Source organism: Heliangelus exortis, chromosome 3 (genome assembly GCF_036169615.1).
Source record: "Heliangelus exortis chromosome 3, bHelExo1.hap1, whole genome shotgun sequence".
Lineage (NCBI taxonomy): Eukaryota > Metazoa > Chordata > Aves > Apodiformes > Trochilidae > Heliangelus > Heliangelus exortis.
In genome coordinates this window covers 104,528,236-104,547,283 of record NC_092424.1, presented here as the reverse complement: position 1 = coordinate 104,547,283, position 19,048 = coordinate 104,528,236, and the positions used below count along the sequence as shown (strand labels likewise).

At 39.8% G+C, this 19,048-nt stretch overlaps 1 protein-coding gene across 1 annotated transcript; it reads left to right on the top strand.

Annotated features, from left to right (window-relative positions):
• The first annotated feature begins 5,398 nt into the window (after window positions 1-5,398).
• On the top strand, window positions 5,399-19,009 carry LAPTM4A (lysosomal protein transmembrane 4 alpha). Its single transcript, XM_071742003.1, has 7 exons — window positions 5,399-5,615; window positions 12,299-12,419; window positions 14,583-14,659; window positions 14,753-14,875; window positions 16,016-16,111; window positions 17,347-17,445; window positions 18,215-19,009. Exons 1-7 carry the CDS (start codon window positions 5,517-5,519, stop codon window positions 18,287-18,289), a joined length of 690 nt encoding a protein of 229 aa, XP_071598104.1. The 5' UTR covers window positions 5,399-5,516; the 3' UTR covers window positions 18,290-19,009.
• The last annotated feature ends 39 nt before the right edge of the window (window positions 19,010-19,048 follow it).

Sequence of the window (19,048 nt, the reverse complement as noted above, 5' to 3'; positions counted from 1 at the left end):
AGGGACTGCTAGGGACTTTGTAAACTTCAGTTTATGTCAGACTTTGATTTCTGTATCCACATACTCTTCAGAACTATATTGTACAGAGATACATGATAAATTACTTCATAAAGCAATTCTGGCAGCATTAGCTGTCTATCACCCTGCTCCTCCTGGAAATCTCTGACATCCCAAGCTGCAAACCCATTTGAAGAGCCAATGTGTACAGAAATAACAATTACCAGAAGGTAATTCCTACTTCCCTCAGCCAGAGCATTCAGGTCCTCAGGCTCCTCCTGTTCACCCTGCCAAGTTTTGTGGAGAGGCAAGTCCAGGCCGAGGGCTGGAAGGGGGAAGCTGCCAGTAAGTACAGGACTTTCCCATTTCCAGTACTCAGTTCCAGTCACATGAAAGTACTGAGATTTCTGAACTTGCAAGTACTATTTTAGGTGCTGTATTTAATTTTTAGACATTTTTTAGCTCCCCAGCTATATGGAGGTTGATACAAATGAACCATGGCTCTTTCAGTTTAGCAGATTTTGATTTTCTAAATAAACACAAGAATTCCTACTCGGTGCTTGATATTCAGAAAACCTAAGCACACAGCAGAAGTAACCAGAAAGTGGTTACTTAAGTATAAGTAACCAGAAACACAGTTTTGTGCTAATAAAAGTTTTACATCACGCTGTCATATTTTAGCTGTTTTTCTAACCCTGACTTTCTGACCTGTTACAAGTTAAAAGGTTTGGAACTGAGTTAAAATGAATCTCGCTGCTAAAAATCATTCATAGTGTTAAGAGCAATCAACTAGGACAAAAGTACAGATTTGTGGAACATTACATTAGGATCTGAAAGTCTCGCTGATTGACTCAAAAAAGTAAAAAACAATAACCACAAAACTCATTGTGATAGATTCTTATTACTTCCTTATCTCTTTTACAAGATGTAACTGAATCTTGGGATTGGCTTTTGTTTTGTTTGTTTGGTTTGGTTTGGTTTTGTTTTGTTTTTCTATCAGAATCCATCTTGGAGAAAAAGGCTGATAAAATTCATTACTGCTGACTTTAGGATATCTAGGATTTCAATGGTGTGAGTCACCAACAGGAAAGTTTTCCTCCTGACTTACTTATTTTAGGGATTTTTCCCCCCCTCATTGATATGCTAATGGTTTGCTTTTACTCAAGTACATTCTTATCTTCTTTAAGGAAGCAAAAAGGCAATCTATGCTCTCAGCCCAGATATTTTTTACATCTTCTGTACCAGTTCTACTTATTTTTCTGAATTCTGTTGAAGGGATCTGGTGTTATCTACTCCAGTATCTATGTAAATACATTAGTTTCCCATAGATGTTGAGAAAGTTTGGTTTTTTTGTTTCTAATTAAAAAATGGTTGTTCAGTCTGGAAAAGAACCAAGCCTGAGATGCTAAGTAACCTTTTCTCATTCTGGTTTTTTTGTTTTTTTTTTTAAATTTTATAACGTAGAGTAGCAGACACATGCATAGAGTAAAATTATTAAAAAAATAAATTAAACAAGCCTCTTGTTATTGCCCTCCTAGTCAAGTGCCTTTCATTTGGGGTAGAAAGGCTCCAACATGTCCTGCACTGCACTGTTTATTCTCTGGCAAAGAAGCAACTGGACAGGAGACTTGCTTGATGTTCCTGTCACTTTCACCAGCCTTTGTGGTGGTGGTCAAATCAGTTCATCTGTCTGTGCCTCAGTTCCCCCAACCCTAAATAGGAAAATATTTTCATTATAAAGTGCTATGAACTCTGCCCATAGAGGTTACCTATGATGATCAGCTCATGGTGTGTAGGTTTCCCCACACACACGTGCACACAGCAGATGCTAAAGCAGGATTGCACCTCATCTTTCATAAGCGACCTGGCAAGAGTTCAGTGCATGCAGACAAGTAATGATTACAGCATTAAGTCTAAACCAACATCTTTGAGCCAAGGATAAACTGAAGAATGGTACTAAAGGGGAAAAAAACTGAGTTACAAAGACTGGCATAAATCACTCTTAATACTGAGTTATTTTGACATCTTTCAGGTGTTGAATTTAATTTTTTGAAGAAGCTGAAGGAGAGGGCAACCAGGCCTCCTGTTTACATGACTCTAGCTGTTCTGCTATCACATGTTTTTATATTACTTTCAAATATGATTATTCAAAAATAGTAATTTGCCTTTGGTAAAACATTGCCATTCTCTCTCAAGACAGAAATTCAAATCTCTTGCCTAGACACAGTTTGAAAGACCTAACTTGTGAAGCCCCAAAGGCCTACAAAACCGTTTAGAGACAGAATGTTAAGCCTTTAAACAGTAAAGGTGTTTATTTTCGGATCCGGGGAACTCCCGGCTCGCGCTGGACAAAGAGTTCCCCCGGTCAGGTAAAAGGGTTAGGTTATTTATACAGCTAAAAGGGGAGCTTGCAACATCCTTACATACATAGTCATAAGATTGCAACATGTAATTATAATATTCATAACAGGAGGAGTCTGGGCGGAGTCGTCTTTTGGGGATCTGTCTCGGGGTCTCTGGGGGTCTTCAGATGAAGTAATGAAGTCTTCCTCAGGGTTGAACTTTTTACCTTTCTTGATTCTTGCTGACTTCATGATATTGTTACAAGGCGATACCAGACCCTAGCCATAACTTTCCCCTTATCTGCTGGTTGTGACATCTTTATGTTCTTTTTGTGCAGATGTTCACATTCCTTTGGTGCCTAGTTAGCCTTGGCAGTGTCTTGTTTTAAGAACAGGACCTACACTTTTAATTGTCTTCGAGACAGAAGTTAGCCTGGTTAGGGCCTTGTTTTGTTCACACTGTTTCAGTGGAAAATTACAGGAGTTAATCCTGTCACGAGTTAATCCTGTCAGGGTCTTCCTTTGTTTCACTTGTCTGTGTAATGAGGAACTCCCTGATACCAAAACTCCTTCCCTCCCTACCTGCTGAGAAGGAAGGAGTTAAGTGTCATGCTGGTGAAGGAATCTGAATAATTCTTTTGCAGCTGCTTCTGACTTGCAGATATACTAGAGCTTTCTGCTTTTAGTGTTGTAGAAGTGGATGCTTTGTTTTCAAAATGTCAAGGTCTTTTTCCTATTTGGGAAAAAAAGTTTATCACCAGTACTGTCTCTGATAGTTTGCTCTGGCTGCTGCAACTGTAAGCTGAGCCTTTCCAATTTTTTCACATGTTTAGCCACAGAATTCCTCTCTGAACTAGCAAAAAAGAAAGAATTAAGGCTCAGAGAGAATGAAGTTTCTTGCCTGAGGTCATCTGGGCTACTTGTGGCATGGAATCTTTCACTGAGTGTAGGGCTAAAATCCTTAACCTAGCCTGTCTTCCCAAAAGAAACACTGTAATCCTTTTCCTTCCCTTCCCTTCTCTTCCTCCGTTCCCTTCTTTTTTCTGAAGAAAGGAGAAAGTGGAGAGGTTTCCACTCAATAATTACACATCAGTCTATCCTGCTGGGGAAAGCTGCTTTATGATGTCAAAATAACACATTATTCTTCCCGGGATCTTTGTTGTCTGCAGGGTGTAACAAGCAGTGACAAGCATCAGTTTTCATTCTGAGCCTGGATGACAAAGATATGGACACTTAATTAAGGTTTCTTTTATTGCATGAAAATAGCCCTGACCCTGAAGATCTGAGCCTGACATGAGAGCTGCCTGTGACACCAGTGAAGGCAAAATGTCCAACTGCAAGACTGTAGTTGAAACACTCGCCCTCACAAACCACTGAATTGTGAATGGAATCGAGATGTTCCCAAGTGGTTGCCCTAATTCAAGCGAGGGGCTCCAGCTTTCTCGTGACTCACTCTGGTCCTATGGATTCCTCTTTCACACCAGGACAGAGCAGCAGGAAGCAGAACCTCCCTCAGCTCCGTAGGAACAATGTGATCAATTCATGCTGCAAAACAGTTGGCCCAGGCTTCCCAAAGTACCACCTGTGAGAAAACCGATTTTTTAAATGACTGATTGCAACCAAATGCACATTCCACTTCTATTCATTTCCATGCATGCATGTATATTGATTAAAGTTAGTTTGGGTTTGCTACATTAAGTCAGTGTTGATAATTAAGCATCTGTGCACAAAGCTGAGAACATTAGGAGCACTAAAGAAGCAAACAAGAGTTGGTAATAGGATCATTAGAGCAGTCTTAGCAGCACTTACAAGATGTTTACTCAAAAAATAAATATGCCCTAAGGAAGAAAAACACCAATTATAAAACACATGGGATTTAAAATAAAAAGGACAGTTTTAAAGCTTTTAAGTAAATAATTTCAAACAACTCAGCAACAGCTCATGTTTAAAAATAGACTAAGTAGTTAAAACAATAAAATGTGTTAATTGTAGGATCTGGAATACACCAAAAGGACAAGTACAGTTACCCTTATTACTTCTTCATCGTTCAAAGTGAAAAAAATCAGTATTAATACTGACATATGACATCTATCTTTGTATATATTTGCACAACAAATATTTAGGGTTCTGTGAGTGTCTCAAATTGGTTGTAGGCAGCCAAGAAGGAAGTAACTTGCAGCTGCACCAAGGTTAAATAAACTGTGTGCAAATGTGCATCAACAGCTCAGGTCTGCAAAAAACAGGGGCTGCCCGTGGGTCACAGGGAGTGCACAGGTCCCATTCCGTAGGGGAAACAAGAGACCCGAGTGCTGGAGCAACCTCTTATCACATAACCAGATGAAGGCAACACACATACATTACTTCTAATTGCACCTGCAATTTTCAGTGGGACTAATGAATTATCAGCCATTCACAAACAGGGACTTTGACTCATAAAAAAACATCACTGGGGCCTAAACCACCCTCTTATCACTTAGCCTCCTCGTAGCACGCAACACTCTCAAAATATTAATAATTTAATCTAATTAATTAATGCGAAGGAATAGCAATAGGGCTTAAACGAATTAAACTCTAAATCGTACTAGCTGAAAAGCCACGGGACACCGGCAGTATCTGAAAGCTTCGGGCTCTACTTAGGAGACATCTACTCCCGTTTTTTGGGGGGTTTTCCGCGTGGAGTCGTGGCTCGTGGGCCGCGCACCGGTCAGCCCTTCCCCCTGCTCAGTCTCCACAGACGCTCCGAGGGGAAACACGACGATCCGCCCGACTACAGAGCACAGCCAGGAGCCTCCCGCCCTCACCTCCGCCACCCTGGGAGGTGCCGGTCCTGAGGCAGCCCCTGTGCTGAGGCACCAGCCCCGCCCCAACATGGCGGACAGGGGAGGCCTCCCCTCAGGTGAGCCCCGCCCCGCCCCCCGCCGCCGCAGGTGAACCGCGGGGCGTTGCCCCTAGCGCCGCTGTGATTGGCCGGCGGCCCCGCCAATCGCCCGTTGCCGCGGCAACGCGTACGGCCCCCCGCGGGCACACCCCCGCGCCCCCCGCTGTCGGCGCCTGATTGGCCAGAGCGGCTGTGACGCGCGCGGGGGGGGTTTTACGGCCAAGAGCCGGAGGAGAAGAAGCCGGGAGAGGGAGGGTGGCGGGTGTGGAAGGCGGGAGCTTGGCGTCGCTGCTGCCACCATGACGTTCAAGCGGAACCGGGACCGCTTCCACAGTACTCGCTGTTGCGGTTGCTGCCATGTGCGGACCGGCACCATCATCCTGGGCACCTGGTACATGGTGAGAACCTAGCGCCGAGGGGGGCCGCCAGCGACTCTGAGGGGGCGGCGATTTGGGGCTGTGCGCAGCGCGCATGCGCGGGGCTGGGCCGCTGCCCGGGCTCGGGGCGGTGGGCGCGGGTGGGCTGCGCGAGTACGACGCCGGGGGCCTCTTAGGGGTCAGCGGCGGAGGGACTGGAGCCGATCCACTGCTTCCCTCCCCCGCCCTCTCAGGGAACTGTGTTCCCACCTCCCGGGGAACTGCTCCCCCCCCCGCCGCCTCAGGAAACTGCTCCCACCTCCCCGGGAACTGCTCCTTTCCCCCTCACCCCCCTTCAGGGAACTGCTCTTCCCCCCCCCTCAAGGAACTGCTCCCCCCCTCAGGGAACTGCGTTCCTCCCCCCTCCCGGGGAGCTCTTCTCCCTTAGAAGTCTCCGCTGTCCCCCCTGCTCCGTGCGGGGAAGCTGCGCGGGTTTCTTTGGAGTCTCAGCCCCTCTTCCTTCCCGGGGTCCGTTTCGAGCTTACCAAACCCTTGATGGCCTTCCTTGTGATTCGAAAAAAATAAAGTGAGCGGAAGCGTAAGGGAGTTTTAACCTGAGTCTCTGAAGGGTCCTGTTCCAAGATAGGAGGAGTAGGGACTTGTGTATGTTTTAAACGGCACTGCGTGTGTTTTTGGTGGGAGATGAGCTGCTAACGTTGGGGACTCAGGAATTTGGGCTGTGTCGGGAACGGGATGGGAAGATGTGTTCTCACCGCAGCGGTTGAGAAGCAATAGAAAGAGGTTTGGTTTCCAAAACACCTCTTGTTTTCTGACTGGTGGATGTTTTTCTCTCTGAGAGAGCCGTGGTGATGAAGCTGAACTATGAAAGATAGTTTTGAACTAGAATAAAGTAGAAGTCTGAAAACAGTACCAGCAAGTTAAGGCCAGAAGCCTTAACTTCTCTTGGTTCCTTTAAAGGGGAGCTGAGTTCTCCTTTGTTGAAGGCACTTTCTGATCTTTTCTTCCGCTTACCCTCATGGGCAGGAAAAATGAGTGTAGTTAAAAAACTTGCATCATCGCTTTTCTGATTTCCTGAAGCTGTAACCAAAGTCTGTATTCTCCCTCACCCTTCCCCAGATTGTAAAAGTTGAACATGCTGAGTTTTTATGCCTTGATGTGAAGCAGCCGTGCACAGAAACTTCTTTTACAGGAATGGAAGTTTCAGTCAGGAGAAACTTAGTTTATCTTCAGCAAGTATGGGGAGGTCCTTTTTTTTTTTTTTTTTTTTTTTTTTTTTTTTTTTTTTTTAACTTCCTTTTTTATCTTGGTCCTTCTATTGATAAAAAATGTACAGGCAAACAACAAATGGAAGGAAAGAGTAATGGAAGAAAAAGCAATGTAGGAAGTGGGAAGTGTACTGAAACTCTAGAAAAGGAATTTTCTTTCTTTAAAAGAAACTGGAAAAAACGTTGTAACTTTGATTAAGTCCTACTATGAGGTCATATAAAATGCTCACTGCAGTATTGAATGTTGCACTTGTTCTGGAAATCTGCAAAACTTCCAGAAGTTTTATCCTGTGCTGATGAAAGGAGATCAAGACTATGCTTCGGGTACCTCAAGTAAAAGCATAAATTGTTAAGAGTAAGGAGACAGTCATTGGGAACAAAGGGACCTTCCTGCCTTCCCCACTTTCGTTTCCTGTTTGCAGGAACCCACCACTTTGGTGGGTGTGGTGGGCAGGGATGTGTTTTCCCTGGCCAAAACCCCTGAAGTACTTCCAATATCTGCCTCTTTTGCTCTGCTTCCGTTTCATCATATTGCCTGGATGCAGCACCTCTTCCTTCTTCCTTAATCTCTGCAAATATCTATAGTGCTTATGGCTGGTGAAAAGCTGGATGATGATTGATGAGGCCAATGGCTTCAGAGGTGGAGCAAGGTGTGAGGCAGAGTGTTCCTTGATCTTTTGGAGCTGCAATGGATTCAGGTGATTAAGGGGGAAAATACAGCTGAGTTCAGGGTAGCAGGGTGCATGCAAAGTACGTCATGGCTGGGTTTTTCTATAAACTGTATCAAACACACTGTTAAACTGTGCATTGAAGTTTTTTATCCAGTTTTTCCCAGCTACCAGCTGGGAAGAAGTGATAATTCTTAGGTCAGACAGCTGCAAGCTTTTGAGCTGAAACAAGGTCTTACCATGAAGTCTTAATTGATCTTGCCTCAATATGCTTCAAATCAAAATTTACCTTTTGAAGGTAAAATACAGTTTGGACAGTGAATATCAAACTTCTTGTTTTGCTGACAAATATTAAATAGCCTAGGGTATGCCAAGTTGCTTAGTCATATTAATTAATGTACCATTTAAGTATATCACTAACTTCAGTCCTTCAGAAATTGGCTTGTGATAAGTGTTTCTAAATCAATTTAATAATCTCTACTTGTAAGTTACAGTGGGACAGATAGTAATAACTTTGTGTAAGTGGTGCCTTTTCCTGTGTGTGTGTGTTTTGGCTTGTTTGGGTGGTTTTTGTTGTTTTTTGAGGCATGGAGCTTTTAGGGGGGAGAATGCTTTGTTCAACAATAGTTTTGTGTAACTGAAAATCTTCTCAGCCTGTAGTTACTGGATACACTGTGTTCTCGTGCTGTGCAGTCCTGAAGGAATTTGATACCAAACATAAAATGGAGTCTTGTAGCAATCTACTCCAGATGTTTTAGTAAGATAAGAGCTTTGGCTGTTGGATAAATGTGAATTATTCTTATGTAACTGTTTCTTTAGGCATTTTCCAACGCCTGCCTTATTTGTACACCTAAATTTTGCACCGACTTAACTTATCTCTTAACTAAAAGAGTTATATCACTGCCCTTGTGGTGCACTTCTGCAAGTCTAGAGAGAGCAAGGACCTAAAATGTCTGCTGTCGATGTGGTGTGATCAGGCTGCGTCTTTTAGGAACGCTTCAGTCCCTGTGCTGCTGCTGCTTCTGATAAACAGATAAAACTCTTTCTGCAGAAAGATGAGTTAAGAACATTCCTAGCGGATTTGAACTTGAGTTCTGGGACTAATATAGTTTGACTTACTCTGCAACACCCACTGCTGTAGGTAGGAAAAAGAAACCTCCTGTTCTTAGCTCCATAATGGCAAATGTGTGGCTTTGAAGTTTTTCTTCCTATGAACTTTCTTGTTAGGCACAATGCTTTCCAGAAACTGGAAGCGTGAACACTGCACTGGCAAAAATCAGATCAGAGTTCAATAAACAGTCTAAACATAACAGCATCCTTTGGGAGGGAGTGGTGGTTTGGTGCTGCCAGCAAACTTCAGCAATGGAGTCAAAATGATGCAATATATACTGGGTAACAGGAGGGCAAGGATGATCTCTGGAGTTGTTCCTTTACTGCACAAGACTTCCAAAAACAAAGGAACATAACTGGTCTCAATTTAATCTTGACAGTGCTAGAAGCTCTGAAATACCCTATTTAAAATTACTATTTAATATTTTTTATTAGTTCAGTATAATTTAAAACAAACAAAAACCATTTTGGTTTGTTTCTTCAGGAACATGTTTATGAAAAAATTCTGGAACAATGAGAGGAAGATGGGAAAGTGTAATAGTGCAAGGCAATTTCCCTCTCCTTTCCCACTCATAAAATGAAATAATCAAATAATAAGTAGGAACTGTCATTTCTATCCAAGAGTTCTAGTCACTCAGCATGCTTGGGGAAACCTAGGCTTCATGTTCAGGCCTCCAGAGAAATGAAGCACTTATGTAATTAGGCATTAAATGTATACTGGGGAGATAACAAGCATTAACTTTTTAATTAGTTTTATTGTCCTACAGTCTTTTTCATTTCTGATCGTGTGGGGAGGTAATGTTTCTGTTACCAGTTTGTAATAAATGCTTACTGTAGTACCAGCTATTGGATTTTTAAAATATTAATAAAAGTTACACCAAACTTCTGGTAAGCTCAATTATCTTAATTATAAGAGTAAAATATACCTGAACTACTACAAAAGTAAACTAACTTAGTTCCTTAGTGGAGCCATCTTTTGAATGAGAACTTGAATATGCATTTTGTTTAATGTATATTTAGTATTTTTTAACTCCCTAATAAAAAATGACAATTGGGGTTTCTGAGACCTTTCCACTGAATGCTGACTCATCAGGTTGGTTTGTTTGTTTTGTTTTCTTCAGGGGACAGAGTTTTATCCTCAGATTATACTGAGGTTTCCCTGTCCTGTTTTGGGTTTTTTTTGTGCCTTTTTTTTTTTTTTTTTTTTGACTTCTGTAGATCATTTGTGAACATATATTTTATTTGCAGCAAGTATATTCTTTTAAGCTCTGACTACGCCTTACTATCCAAGCCATGCTCTTGCTGTCAGTCACACTATCAGGTTGAAACAAGAGTTGTGGTCTTGCTGTTATCAATCTTCTGTGAAAGAAGAATGGCAGTAGTTAAACACAGGCTCTGGCTTAAAAAGGCTCCTAATTTGGAGTTGTTGTTAATTAATTGAAATCCATATGTTATATATGGTTAATTACTCAGTGTTGTGATATGATTGACAAATAGCAGTATTGGAGTACTGGAAACCCTGGGATATTCATTGGCAAAGGTTTGAATTTGTTTGAAGTTTAAGTTGGTATTTTTATTCTGTAAAATGCCGATCCTAATAGACTGGGGTTTGAATTGCTTCTTTAATTTCCTGTTTTCCTTGCACAACATTTAAGGTTAAGGAAATAAACGTAAATACTTGGAACTGTTCTCAGTAACAAGTGAAATTACTAAGGACTTACTTTACCTTTTACTAGGACCATGGGTTGGATGAAAATAAAAGTGATAGATGTGAGATCACATTCTCACAATTTCAATTCACTCAAGTTTTTTGGTACTCCTATATTAATTCAAGTGGTGCTTGCTCTTTATCTTGAGGCAGATAGCCTATCGTAGCAATTAAACTCAGTATTGAAGTAATACAGTCTTTGTCCTGAACTTTATCATCATTTAAGTTAAAATTATGATTGTGTATAAACAGTAAATGATTTAGCTATATTTGAACACAAGTCTGTATTTTATGAAGTAGAAATCAGTGTTTCAACTGCCAGATATCTTAACCTTGAAAAGGCTTTTTAAAACCAGTATAAAGGAGAAAGTTCTTTTCCAAAGTATATGTCAATACTCAGGGTTCCCTCAAGAGAGGAGAAATTAGGCTTGAAAATACATTGCAAGCAGAAAGCCAGAATAGAGAAGGACAAAGCAATAGTTGTTGGAGAATATAGTTTTTTACACATTTGAACAATGGTGAAATTTTTTTTTTTTTAATCTTGTGACAAAAGAACAACTTGACGCTTTTCTTGGTAGGAGATGTCTTGCAAGGGGCAAAATGTGTTCTGTTCATCCCAAGGCTAAAGATACTGGTGGATAAACTTGGTTATTTACTGCCAGCTCTAATTGAGGTTTTATTTTTCCATTACAAGGCATAAATTGGAGGATACAAGTGGCTAAAAGTATCTGGAATGTTTAATAAGTTTAATATATGACTGTGTTGCTACAAATTTAGCAGCTTTTCATCAAAGGGTTCTTTTTGGCAGAAAATGTAAGCAATTATATTACCACGATATCTCTAAACCCTAGAAGGATCAAACAAACAAACAAAAAAACCCAAAACCCTTTAGAAAAACACAAAACAACTCATCAGAACTGTGAGTTTTAAATGCTAACACTCCTTTAAGTCTTCAAAATAATTTTTTCATTACTGAAAACTTCCAAAATTGCGTTATTGTCGTTGACTTCTTGAACCAGGCCAGTAGAAGAAATACCTGGCAAATTTTCTGAAGTTGTGAGGAGCTGCAAACCAATTTGTGTTTTAATTTTGAGGCTAATTGTAACGACTTTTTTTAATTTTTTTTTTTTTTTTTAATATGTAGCTTTTTTTATTTGGTTGGTTGGTTTGGGTTTTTTTTTTTTTTTTTTGCAGTGTCTCTCCAGATGTTAATAACACACTGCCCCTGTAAGTCTTAAATATGTACATGTTCTGTGAGGGGAATTTTGCAGAGGCTTAAACTACTTTTAACTCCTTGAGCTCTTTCTGTTTCTGAATGTATTTCTGCTATGTGCCAAAATGGGGAAACAGAGGTAGCCTTCAGTGGCAGTGTGACTGAGAAGGCCTGGTAAGCACATAGCCAATGCTGAATGCTTATGAATTTGGGTGTTTGACCTTTGTGTGAAATTTCCTTGACTTTACCTCTGTGTAGCCTGCACCTTTTTGCATTGTATTAACCTTGCCTTTCAATGTGTTGAAGAAAGCAGAAACTCAAAATGTTCTTTATTGTGTTGGTTGCTGTCTGTACCTTTTTCTTTCCAGCCTCTTAAGTGTTTTCAGTTTTCTGGTTCACAAATCTGTGCATTCATCGTGCAGTATCAGCTTAATTATGTGATTTGAATCCTTATAAACCCTGTCTTTCCTTTTAATTTGCAAGTTACTTAGTTGTGATTCATCTAGCAAGTATGCAATGCTCTTCTTCTGGTGTTTTTTTAGTAGCGTTTTACCTAAATCAGCTTGAATTTGAATTGCAAATTGAGTTGGCTTTTTGCTTTGTTTTTGTTTTTTCTTCCACATACAGGCAAAATCAAAGAGTGTATTTCTGTCTGAAATAGAAGATTTATTACTCTGTCCTTAAAAAGATCATAGCTGTTGCTCTCTAAGTAACCTTTAGGTAACTGTGATCTTTCTCAGGTGGTGAACTTGCTGATGGGCATCTTGCTGACAGTAGAAGTGACTCATCCAAATATAGTGCCAACTGTTGATATCCAGTATGAAGTCATCGGGAATTACTATGCTTCTGAGAGAATGGCTGGTAGGTGTCTAACTGCTGTCTGATGAGAAAATAAAGCATGCTGTATCATGGTGTGTTTGCCTTACACTAGTGTGTAATATATGCATACAGCTTTTAAGTATGCTTGTCCTGTTTTCTGAATTTATCTTTATTCTAAGAGGTCTTTTACAATAATAATAAGCATATATAGAATGCTATTTTTATTTCCTACTACTCTTAAAGCATCGTAAACAGTAAGATTTCTAATGATTTCTTGGCCTTCTAATGCTTTTAACATTTTTTAACATTTTTAACATTTACTATCCTTGATGTGTCAGTAAAATAAAAAGCAGAAAACCATTTTTAAAGATTTTTCTTTTTTTTTTGATTCTTGGTGATCCTGAGATTTAAGGAAGGAGCTTACAGTTACTGTGTAGGAGGGAAAAAGCATGCCATTTTTTCTAAGAACACTGAAAGAACTGGGATTCAGGTACTTCAAGTCTGTAACCAAAATACTTATCTGAAAAGTTTGACATGCAGAAGAAACAGGAGAGAAAGCATCATGAGCAAAATGAAACCTCCTTCCTCTCTGTTATAAATGAAGTGTATGATGTATACAACTGTAATCACTGACAAACTTCTGACTGTAATGACCAAGTTTCTTTACTGCAGTATGTCATGTAAACTTCTGTTCATGCTTTGTTTTTAAAGGTACAGAAATATGTAGAGTGTGGTAGGTCTAATGTTTCTTGTTGAAGTTTGTTGTATTACACCAAAATTTAAGGAGGGTCAGATGCAGTGTGGAGCAAAGATAAACAGTACAGCTCAAATGCAGACTTGAGGGGTTCTGGTTTAGTCTTCATGTTTGTTCATGATTTGAATTGAGGATCTGACAGTTGTGACCTGTGACTAACTTGTGCTTGTTAGTAGTTAAATGAGAGTGGGAATAAGCACAAAATAGTTTAAAAAGCCAAGATGCTAAGTAAAATTATGGCAGATACTTGTAGAATATCATATGTCTCATAACAGAAGCTGTTGTACTTGGTAGCCTTAAGTGTATGTGACAGATCTACTGCTGAAGCTGCTTTCCACACTATTCAGTGTAAAGTGGCTATCATATGCTTTTGGTTTAGTCTTGTTTCCCACGTTGGAATATGGGCCAGAGGGTTTTGTGTGCATGAAGTGCTATTACAGTTTTGGTTGAGAGTATGGATATAGTGAGTAACAAGTTCTCAGAAGAAAGAAAACCATGCTTTTTGGTTATTTCAGAGTACTTATGGCTTGCTGATCAATGCAATGCATTTAAGATGTGGGAGGTCCACTTTCTTGATGCCATCTCTGTATATATATTACTATCTTGTACTGAATTGGGTACATTAAGTGCTTCTAGTGTATCTTTTTGAATCAGTTCCAGACTAGAAAGTTAAGATTCTCAGATCATTTGTTTCAAACATGGGAACCTCAACAGTTTGGCTTCAGTATGACTCAAAACATGAGCTTGCCACATCTAATAGACTCTCAAGCTGGTTTCTTTCTCTGTGTTTTAAAAAATGTAAACTGCTTTCTGTAAGAGAGCAAGTATAATCTAACTCGTGGAAAGCAGCTGTGGTTCTGTCATCAGTAACTGGGGTGCACAAGGAGAATATTTATCATTCAGTTTCCATGAGTGTCCTGGATTTTGCTACCATTTGGCTTCTGCTCAGCTGCCTTTCATTGTAAATAACGGGATACCTTCCACACAGTGATTTCCTGTTTTCCTGAGTGTTGCTGAAGGAGCAGTGCTGCTCCTGCTGCCAATGGCCCCATTACATAACCAAACCATTTCCAAGGGTACAGGTTGGTGCTGTGCTAGCGTCACTTTAAATTCTTTCCAGTTGTCAAGTTAATCACCTGCATACTTTTAGCACTGACATATACTGCAAATCAGCATCATTATGGTGTGTTACTATCAAACTATGTCAGGCATCTAATTGGTGTGTCTGAGCTTTATTCAGGCTTTTGATTAAGGCAGGGGGATTTTCCCGGATGCCTGCTGGTTTTCTCGGGACAAATCTTTTTCCATTAGAATAGGCTTGAGTTACTCAATTCTGCTGTACAAATGAAACAGTGAGTGAGAACAGATCATAGTAATGCTCGTGTACCTGTTAGCTGCAGTGTAACAGCTTCAGGAAATGACTGATGGTTTTTGGTTTTCTTTTAATGCAGAAAATGCCTGCGTTCTCTTTGCAATCTCCCTCCTCATGTTCACAATCAGTGCAATGATGGTGTATGGTGCAATTGCTGTAAGTATATTTACAGTACATAGGTTTAAACTTGCTACTTGAATTTCTAATAAAATATCTTACAGTGTGCTGATTTTTTTTTTTTTTTTTTAGCATCGTGTAGGCTGGCTGATCCCATTTTTTTGTTACCAACTCTTTGACTTTGTGCTCAGTTGTCTGGTTGCCATCAGTTCTCTAACCTACTTGCCCAGAATCAAGGATTATCTGGATCAGTTGGTAAGTGTTTTTTTCAGCTTAAGATGATAGTTTGCATTTGAAACTGAGCTTTGGTGCAATTAGATAAGTGACAGACCTATAGTTACTTAGTGCATACAAAAAAGGAATTCAGGCTGCAGGGGATGACTGCTAGGGTGGTTATAAGAATGAGAGCTTATCAAAGGTGGAAGGGTCAAAAGTGTCATTGCTCCCTAAAAGGAAAGCCAGAGAGAGTAAAGAAAGGACTGTGATATAAGTTGGTTTAAGCTGTCTCTATCAAACAAGTAAGATGCCAAGCCTTTAGGTGATGTGGTTCCGTGGCAGGTTTGCTACTGCAGATGAATGTGTTGACCTTTATTTGGTGGGGGAGGGTAAGGAGTATAGATAAGGATTAATATGGTGTAGGGTCCTACAGCATTGTGGGATGGCATCTGAGATTCTAAGGGCTCCTTTTTATGTTCTGTAAAGCTCTTCATATATTGGAATAACACCTTGCAAAGAGCACTGCTTATGTTTTCATTGCAAGAAGACTCAATTGGTAGAATATACTGCAAACAGGGATCACAAGCTCCTTCTGGATGGTGTTTAGATCTGTTCAAGTAGATGTAAAAAAAAGTCCTTTTAAAACAGTTTGGTGTTTGTTTCTTTTTTTTTTTAATTAGGTTGTTGTTGCTATGGTCAGGGAAAGAAATCAGAAAATTGCAGAAACTCTTTGCTTTAACTCTTTGGAAGTTTGGAAGCAACTTTTTTGCTTCCTCTTCTGCATGAATGTATGTTACTGGTTGGGCTGCCAGGAGGTAATTAATGCTAAGCCATTGAAGTTATCAGGTAGAGAACCTAAATACAAAAGCTATAGAAGTACAAAATCTGTATTAGCATGAGATTGAGGAAGGGACTAGGGCAGTACAAGGCTTCTGCACAGGTAGCTCTCTTCTGAGGAGACCTGTTCTTGCAGGACAGAGGCAGGATAAATACTGGTTTTTGTGGGAGGATAGAGTAGATACCAGGAAAAAATGAAACTTTGCTTCTTCAGAAGTGGTTTATGCAGGAGTTTGTTTCACTTGGTGTGAAGTTTGGATGTGCTTCTGTCATTTTTGTGACTGTGCAGTGTTTGTGCTTATCTCTTCCCTTTCTCTCCCTTCCTTATTTTTTTTTAACTAGCCGGATTTCCCTTACAAAGATGATCTCCTTGCCTTGGACTCCAGCTGTCTCTTGTTTATTGTTCTGGTGTTCTTTGCTCTATTTATCATTTTAAAGGTAAGTTAAGACTTATGTCTGTTAAATAAGTTATTATATTAAGATGCTATTAATCTGAGTTAATTCTCGATGCTGAATTAAGAACTCAGATGACTTCTTAATGAACTGAAAACTTCTTTCAGCAGAATTGGTAGTATGTGCAGCTATGGTATGACTTAAGTCAGACATTTTGTGTCCTGGTGTCTTCAGCTGAGTTGCTTGTGTGCAGTGGGGCATGTTCATGCAGCTCTGCCCTTTCTGAGCAGGAAGTAGGAACACACAGACTTCAAATACCCTCTTTTTGCATATGTGGGGATAAATGTAATAGTTTTGTCATTAAGCTTGTTTGTGAAACAGTACTGAGTTACTGCATGTCAGTTTTCTAAACTTAAAATCTCAGTGCTTTAAAAAATCTTTTGGAAGCAAGATGATAGGAGGAGGAAATGCATAAGTTAATTCAGAGCTGCATCTTTCTTCCTACTGAAGAGTGGTATTACCAGGTACATTATTTTTGTTCTAAATAGAGAGGCATTAATTTAAAATACAAAAGCTTGTGCAAACAAAGCATATTAGAGAAATGAGTTGATGATAAATATTGGCCATGCCAATATTCCTATCTTGCAGTCAGATTGAATTTAAGAAAAAGATAATTAATGCAAATATTTTACTTATTTTCTGGGCTTTCTCCAAGAGGAATGTCTGACTGGGGGGAATAGAAACCTAATACAGAGAAATTAATATTACACAGGTTAATAAGAAAAAAATCCAATCCTCCACAGCAGTTAATGTTGATTTAAAGTCCAGGCTGCTTTGCTCCACCACCTTTTCCTTGTCACCCCAGCTGTGTACTTACCCTCTTTTCTTTTCACTGTTAGCTGAACAAATAGTAATGGTAACTCAGGGATGAGTGGGTTTGGGCTCTTGACCTGTCTTCCTCCTGGCAGGTTTGGACTGAGAACCACAGAAGCATAAGACAGCTGGGGATTAATTTGATGAGCTGAGGCAGATAGGTTAGTTCAATGGATCTGTGAATTCTTTTGCTAAAACCTGTGTGGTTCATAGTCTGAGTCACTGTGGTAGCAAAGCTAAATGGGGAACAACATAGGTCTGTGGCTAAAATGTGAAATTGCAACCATTCCTCAGATTTGTATCAACTAAACTGATTTATGCTTTTGTCATATGAATGTAATCCAGCATCTGATTTTTTTAATCAGATAATGCATGAGATTTTTAAAAAGAGAAATTTCTTCTTTCAGGCATATCTAATTAACTGTGTATGGAACTGCTATAAATACATCAGCAAAAGAAATTTTCCGGAGATAGCAGTGTACCCTGCCTTTGAAGCTCCTCCACAGGTAAAACTTCTTTTGAGATAGAAGCATAATTATGGATGTAAGCTGGGCCAGGGGAGGTTTAGGCTGGATGTTACAAAACACTTTCTCACTGTGAGGGTTGTCAGGCATTGGAATGTCTTGCCCAGGGCAGTGGTGGAGTCACCATCCCTGAGGTATTTAAAAGGTGTTTGGACCTGGTCCTTAGGAACAGGGTTTAGTAGTTAGATTATGGTGTTGGTCAAAGGCTGGACTGGGTGATTTTGGTGGTCTCTTCCAACCTAACCATACTGTGATTCTGTAATTTAATTTTGAAGTAGAAAACCACCATATCCATATATGTTTACAAATATTGTCCAGCTTTCCAGTCCAACAAAGACTGGAAAGATTTGAAAAGTTAAAGCAGCTCACCTTTTTGGTAGGTTATTTCTTAGCTACGTTGTTGAGTGCATAAAGTAAGGTTTTGCAGGGAAAAGTCTTGGAATGTTTTTCTTGTAGTAAAGCAAAGCATTCTGATTCCACCAATCAGAACCTTCCTTGCAGCTTTGCAAAACCAAGAGACATTGGGGTGGAGTGAAGTGAATGAGACCCCAGGGTCAGCTTCAGCAGAGCAGTAAAAGCTGCTGCGTCTTCTTTCACTTCCACACTAGGAACAGCAGCTCTTAAAACTTTTGCCTGCAACAGAGGATTAAGTTGCTGATGGGGTCTCCATGTCTGCTTTCTGGTTTGTTTTTGTGCGTGTTTGTTTTTTGCTAAACCTTCTGCATTAATATCTTAAATGTCTTCTTTTTAGTATGTTCTGCCAACCTATGAAATGGCAGTGAAGATGCCAGAGAAGGAACCTCCACCTCCTTACATACCTGCCTGAAGCAGTTTTAATGTTAACAAACATCTGTACCAGTTTCCTGGGGGTTTCGTCTTTTAATCTCGCAAAACTGCTTAAGTAATAGAAATATTCAGGGCTTTAGGAGCAAACTGTTCTGTTTAAAAATGTTTTTGTTATAAACTTACTAAGCAAAACACATCTGGGAGTGATTTTTGTTTGCTTTAATTTTTGTTGTCCTTAACGCTCTTAAACATTTTATTGCCTTAGGGCCTTATTCTGCAAGAACTTATGCATGTGACTAACTTGTGGCTTTTAATAACACCAGATGAGCCAATCTGTGATTGAAGTTAGCTACAATTATAAGTGTCTGCAGGATCGTGCCCTTAATTTATATTAATTTTTTGTAAAGTAGTTCATAAAGACAATCTGATCACCAAAATGACAGTTTGCCTTTATCCAGTTTTGGAGGGGGAGGGGGTTTGAATGTGATATGTACGTGACTTTTTTACTTTGCACTTTTCTCATGTGTTATCTTAACTTTTGAGGGGGTTTTTTGTTTTGTTTTGTTTTTTTTGGTTATCCTATGTCTTGAAACATTGTAATTTTTAGGAAGAGGTGAGGGTGGCACAGGAATTTTTAATACAATGTGCTGCGAATACAAGAAAAGTAGAAATGTGGAAGATGGTTGCATGCTTCTAATCTTGTATGTATTTTCCTCTTTGTGATAAATGATACTTAAATAAATCTTTTACGAAATGTTTACCAGTAGCCTTGGTTGGAGTTTTTTGTGGGTTTTTTTAG